Raw genomic sequence first — 6310 nt, 5'->3', positions numbered from 1 at the left:
ACTGCGGGGAAGCACTTGCAGAGGCGGCCGCGCAAGCTCAGTGCAGTCTCACTGCGTCTCAGGCTCCCACTTGGCAACGAGCCCAGAAAACCCCCCAAGCAACCGTGGACCAAACGGGACTTCTAGCTGAAGTCTCGGCGGCGCTGTGCATGGAATCCCCAAGTTGAAGGGTCCGAACCTCTCTCCCTCCGCCGCCGTTCTTGGCGCAAGGGCCAGCAGCACCATAGCTGGCCCGAAGCACCAGGGGCAGCACTGAGCCGCTTATTTAGATGATCTCCTAAGATCCCAGCATTTCGCATCATCAGGAATTTCCCTTCCCTCGACGCTGCAGCCTCTGCAGTGTGTGCGCAGAGAGCGCCCCGCAGTCCTGAGCCCGGCATCATTTCTGCTGGCACTTGAGCGCTACAGCGGAGCGGGCTCAGCACTGGGACACAGGGCAATGCATTCAGCCTCCATTGCTGCCCAGGGCTCCGCAGACTGGACGGGCAGGGAAACCCCCTTGTGCTCGTGGGCAGTGCCTAGGACTTGCCGTCAGAGCCCCAAAGAAAGGCGCAGAGGGTGCCGCCTGGTGTCCTACTCGCGCGAGGGGCAGGGCCTTTACAGGGCAGGGCTCAGACCCCATTGATCTAGCAGGGTAGCGGACGCACCTGCAAGTCCTGCCCTCGGGAACACTTGAGGACCTCCAAGGAGCCTCTCTTCTTGCGGCACAGCCAAGTGCAGTAGGATGCCCCGGGAAACCCAGAGATTCCTCTTTCCTTGGCCAAGCTGCTGGCACGCGGGGCAGCCTGCCAGCGCAAGGAAAACCTCTTCTGCGCTGGGGCTGTTAAATACGCCGCGCAGCTGATTAGCAAGACACTCGCCGCACCTGTCATGTGCAAGAGACGCAGAAGAGTAGCAGGGGGCGCGATTCGGAGCGGGCCGAGAAAACAAGCATCAAATGCTAAACAGCAAAGGAAAGGGGGAGGGGGATTGTTGTTTAACAACAGAAACAAGGAACTGTGGCGAGCCTAAGGCGGAGTAACACAGCGGGCCCTCGGGTTCGCGTCTGACATCTGGCCCAGGCTCCACCTGCCCTGCACTCCCCGCTCTGAACGGGGCTCCCTTAGCAGTTAATCCTGAGGAGATCTGCCAGTGTAGGCGCTGGAACTGGGGCTGCTCCTGCACCCCGTGGCTGGTTTCCATCGGCCACTGAACCAATCTGCACAGTGTTTCTCCGCAACCCCCCTTTCCTCCTGCCAGGCTTCCAGCTCGCTCCAAAGCCATTCTCGGAGCAGACCCAGTGCCCATCTTGCCTGACAAGCTCATCAGCCCAGCAGCAGGCGGCTCTGCAGGGCTGGAAGAAATCTGGAGCTTCTCCCCCTTTCCCCCCTCTGCCTTGTTCCACGCCAGACTCTCAGCCCCCCGCAGCCGGGCTCGCCTCTCTCCACCCCCTTCCGTCGCCGGAATCGCCATATATGGAGCAGGAAGACTCCCGCCGGAACCGGGACTTATAAGGTTGTTTCCTTATATGGACTCTGCGGCCAGGGGCTTCCGGTGGCCTAGGCTGGGGCAGCAGCGGGGACCCGAAGAGGACAGCGGCGGAGGGGGAGGGGGTTCGTGCGCTGCCCCGAACAATCCCAGAGGCAGGGGAGGGGGACGTAGGGCCCAAGGGCGGTCGCGGGGCTCTTGTGCCGGTCTGGGCTGGGCCCCCGCCACCGGCTTCCCCCAGTGCCAGCTGCTGACGCCACGCTGGGTCTTCCAGTCCGGCTCCATATAAGGGTTTCCTGTCCGCCATATATGGCCATGTACGTCATGGCCGGGGCGGCCGCAGCCGGTGGGGACTCGATATATAGAGGCGGCTCTGGGTCGGGCGAGGAGCCGATTGCTTCCAGCGAGTAGAGCCAGGGGGAGCCCCAGGCCGGCCGGGCGGGCCGAGAGCTTCCAGCGGGCAGAGCTAGGGAAGCCCCAGGCGGGCCGAGCGTTTCCAGCGGGCAGAGCCAAGGGAGCCCCGGGCCTCTGGGAAGAAGACCCGCGTCTCTCCAGCCCAGAGCCCGGTGCTTCAGGCTGGCCGGCTGGCCCCTGGTGCACAGCATCCCCGTGTCCCCGGGCAAAGCCCACTGTCCCCATGGCCGCGGCCAAGACTGAGATGCAGCTCCTGCCCCCCCTGCAGATCTCTGACCCCTTCGGCTCCTTCCCACACTCTCCCCCCACCATGGACAGTAACTACCCCAAGCTGGAAGAGATGATGCTGCTTGGCGGCGGGGGCCCTCAGTTCCTCACCTCCAACGGGGCCCCTGAAAGCAGCGGATTCAACCCCCCCGGAGAGCAGCACTTCGAGCACCTCGCTGCAGGTAAGCGACAGTCTCTGCCCACAGGCCGGGAGCGGGTGGGGGTCTGTGGTGGGAAATGTCCCCTTCCTACTCCCTGGCTTTCGGGAGCTCCAGGGCAGCTCGGGCAGGGCAGGGCAGGCACCGTTTGCTCGGGATTCCGCCGGCGCTAGTGATGCGGCAGCCTCGCTGGCTGCGCTAGGGGGATTCTCTCCATGCGTCAGCTGCTCTTCGCTGGGCTTGCAGCTGCTGGAGCGCTGCCAGACAATATGGAGCGATTAATTTTTAATTAAAAGGGGGATGGGGGGGTAGCCCCGCTGGGGCCGGGGCAGGGCTAGGTGGGGAGGGCAGAGTGGAACGGGCTGCAGCGGTTCTTGGAGGTAATTGCTTTGCTTCTCTTTTCAGACACGTTTCCCGATATATCTCTGAATAATGAGAAAAGCCTGGCTGAAACGAGCTACCCCAATCAGACGAGCCGGCTGCCACCTATAACCTACACAGGCCGCTTTTCTCTGGAACCAGCCCCCAACAGCAGCAACACTCTCTGGCCAGAGCCTCTGTTCAGTCTCGTTAGTGGGCTGGTGGGCATGGCTAACCCACCCATCACTTCTACACCTTCTTCATCACCAACATCCTCAACCTCACAGAGCCCGCCCCTGAGCTGCTCTGTCCAGGCCAGTGAGAACAGCCCGATCTATTCAGCAGCACCAACTTTCTCCAATTCTACCTCCGAGATTTTCCCGGAACAGCAAACCCAGTCCTTCCCAAATGCACCCAATACCTCTCTCCAGTACCCTCCCCCAGCTTACCCGGGTGCTAAAACTAGCTTCCAGGTGCCAATGATCCCGGACTATTTATTCCCCCAGCAACAGGGGGAATCTATCAACCTGGTCCCAGCTGATCAGAAACCATTTCCAACACTAGAAACCAGACCTCAGCAGCCCTCTCTCACGCCTCTCTCCACTATCAAAGCTTTTGCTACCCAGACCAGCTCCCAAGATCCTAAGACACTAAACACGACGTATCAGTCCCAACTCATCAAGCCAAGCAGGGTGCGAAAATATCCCAACCGTCCTAGCAAGACCCCTCCTCATGAGAGACCCTACGCATGCCCAGTGGAGTCCTGTGACAGAAGGTTTTCCAGATCTGATGAACTGACCCGACACATTCGGATTCACACAGGACAAAAACCTTTTCAGTGCCGTATTTGCATGAGGAATTTCAGCAGAAGCGATCATTTGACCACTCATATCCGAACACACACTGGGGAGAAGCCATTTGCTTGTGATATTTGTGGTAGAAAGTTTGCCAGGAGTGATGAAAGGAAGAGACACACTAAAATTCACCTGAGACAGAAGGACAAAAAAACAGAAAAGGCAACTCCAGCCTCTCCTGCTCCTCAGATTTCTACCTACTCCTCCCCAATGACAACTTCCTACCCATCTCCAGCCACCACCACTTTCCCATCTCCAGCACCTACATCATATCCCTCCCCAGTGTCCTCTTCCTATCCATCTCCAGCACACAGCACTTTCCCTTCCCCCTCTGTAGCAACTACATATCCTTCTGTTACAGCCACCTTTCAGGCCCAAGTGTCTACCACTTTCCCTTCTCAAGCCATCACCAATTCTTTCAGCTCACAAGGGACTTCAGCACTTTCAGAAATGTCAACTTTTTCTCCAAGGACAATTGAAATTTGTTGAGACTGTAAAGCTAGAAATGTTCAAATAGGTGATTGGTACTATCAGACTGCACTGAGTCTGTCAGTTACTGAAGAACATCATAGGTAGCAAGGCCATCCTAACTTTTCTTTAAATTTCAACTGCCTGAAACAAATGCCATTTAAGTTCTCAACTTCTGTCAAAAGACTTAATTTGCATGGACAGTAGATATAATTTCCCCATAAACATATTTTTTTTAAATTGAACTTTTATTAAATGCATAGACAATGTAAAATGTACATGTGCTATGGAATGGTTTTGCTTTCTTTGGGTACTATAGATGTGAAAATTATTTGCGTACTCATGTTGTATTATTTGAAACAGGCCCATATTTTGTAAATGGTGATTCTATTTTAGTGACTATGCTATAATGAGTTTTAAAGTTTGAGAACAACACTTACTACGTATTCAAGCATGTAAGAGTGATGTTATGTAAATATCAACCAATGAGACACTCATATGGCAAAAGTTTTTAAAGTTACATGTTTTGGTGCCTTTTTGTGAAGCCTTGCTGATGTCATGCACTTGTGTGAATAGATGCTTTGCATCTAGCCTTAAGGTGAAAGGGATTTTATTCAAGGAATGTAAGGGAAACAGACTGGGGGTGGGGGGTGGAGAGGACTTAGAAGGCGCTAGAGGACAGAATGTAAACAGTGCAAAAACAAACCCCTCTTAAAGTCTATTTTTGTTACTGAAATGTAAATTTATATATATATTCAGAAGTTGGAATGTTGTAGTTTACCTACTGAGTAGGCAGCAATTTTATATGTTATGAACATGCAGTTCATTATTTTGTGGTTTATTTTTATTTTGTAACTGTGTGTTGAAACAAAAGTGACTGGTTTAGCTTAAACACATTGAATGCGCTTTACTGCCAATGGGATATTTGGTGTACAATACCTTTTGGAAAAAGTAAATAAAATATCAAAACAATGTACTACCCACTACTTGTCAAATATCTACAGAAGCTTTAAGCCTGGCTGTTCTCTTGGTTGGATCATTTGGGTAATTGTTCTCGCTTTTTCTCTTTCTCTCCCCCCCCCCCCCCCCCCCCCCCCCCGCTAAATATTGAAGACTCTTCAGTGAAATAAGTGGAAAAACAAGCATCTTGCTTGGATTTATAGCTAGCAGTGAATGGGGCGGGTGTATAGAACACAAGTGAAAAGAGGGAACTCATAAAGAATCTGGGAAGATGAGAAATATAGAAAGGTAATAAAATATATCTAGCATGGGGAAATAGACCGTGACTACAGGTGGAGGTGGATTATAAGTTAAATCAGAGTCAACTGATAGTAGCAAGGTGTTTGAACCATGATACATCATAAATGCTGGTTTTTCAGAAGGCAGAACCCATTCCTCTCTGGGTTTTGATGAAAGTAAACATAGAGCATTCCATGCTGAATGCCTCAATACAGAAAAATATTTTTTAGGTATTCTGGTCACAAAGTCTCTTCTAAAGCCTCTCTGATTGCCTACTCCTTTTCAAGAGTTGTCCTTCCCGGCTTCTCTGACAAACAAAACTGAGACCTGTGAGGCAGCTGGAGTGTGGTCGGCTGTATTGATAGGTAAGGGAGGTGGTGTTGGGAATGCCTGGATAGGTAAGGGAGGTGGTGTTGGGAATGCATGAAGTGGGGGGGGGGGGGGGGGGCGGGACGGTAAGGATGAAGGGAGGATGGTGTTTACCTCCTCTTTTCCCTGGTATTCAGAATTATTGATGCTATAAAGTGGATATTTCTTTGAAAAGCTCCCCATCTGAACACTTGCTTTATATAAAGCAATTCCTCTGTTTGGAGGTGTAAAGCTAAAAGGCCTAGAAAATTTGTCACTCAGCATGACAGCAAATGTCATGGCTGCAAAAGGGCTTGACTGAATGCTGTCTATATTTGCTGTCCAGAATAGCTAAATAAAAAGTTTGGAATCTTATCCCATCCTAAATGTAGGCGAGGAAAATCCTGTTCTTGCAACGATGCTGGAAAAGATTGTCTGGAGAGGCATTGGCGGGCCCCTGGTTAAAAATAAAGATCTTTATTGCCAGAGGTGAAGGAGATAGAAGGTGCCAAAGTCAGCGCAGGCCGGAGTTAGGGTCGGCTCATCAGACGCCGCCCCTGTCCTGCCACGCGGACACCTCAGGGTCCCAGTCCCGGTCCGGCCTGGGCAGGCTCTGCCTGAAGCGCGCTAGGCCGCGGCCGGGCGGAGCGACCCGGGGCGGCGGCTGCTCTGTGCGCCCGGCACGCCAGCAGGCGGGATCGCCGCCATTTGGCCAGGGCCGGCCCCCTCCCCCCG

General features: G+C 53.1%; 1 protein-coding gene across 1 annotated transcript; it reads left to right on the top strand.

The window, feature by feature from the left end:
* Nucleotides 1–1487: 1487 nt before the first annotated feature.
* Nucleotides 1488–4964, top strand: EGR1 (early growth response 1). The gene is made up of 2 exons (XM_006130219.4): nucleotides 1488–2330; nucleotides 2712–4964. The coding sequence occupies exons 1-2, from the start codon at nucleotides 2105–2107 to the stop codon at nucleotides 4007–4009; spliced, it is 1524 nt and encodes a 507-aa protein (XP_006130281.2). The 5' UTR covers nucleotides 1488–2104; the 3' UTR covers nucleotides 4010–4964.
* The last annotated feature ends 1346 nt before the right edge of the window (nucleotides 4965–6310 follow it).

This window comes from Pelodiscus sinensis, unplaced genomic scaffold (genome assembly GCF_049634645.1).
Source record: "Pelodiscus sinensis isolate JC-2024 unplaced genomic scaffold, ASM4963464v1 ctg55, whole genome shotgun sequence".
NCBI classification, from domain to species: domain Eukaryota; kingdom Metazoa; phylum Chordata; order Testudines; family Trionychidae; genus Pelodiscus; species Pelodiscus sinensis.
Note: the sequence above shows the minus strand (reverse complement) of the source record. Positions and strands in the feature narration are given on the sequence as shown.

What these genes read in the sequence shown, in the direction of transcription:
- EGR1 (XM_006130219.4), top strand. Translation starts at nt 2,105, where the DNA reads ATGGCCGCGGCCAAGACTGAGATGCAGCTCCTGCCCCCCCTGCAGATC. An exon ending in CTTCGAGCACCTCGCTGCAG is followed by an intron (nt 2,331 to 2,711) that starts GTAAGCGACAGT and finishes TTCTCTTTTCAG; the next exon opens with ACACGTTTCCCGATATATCT.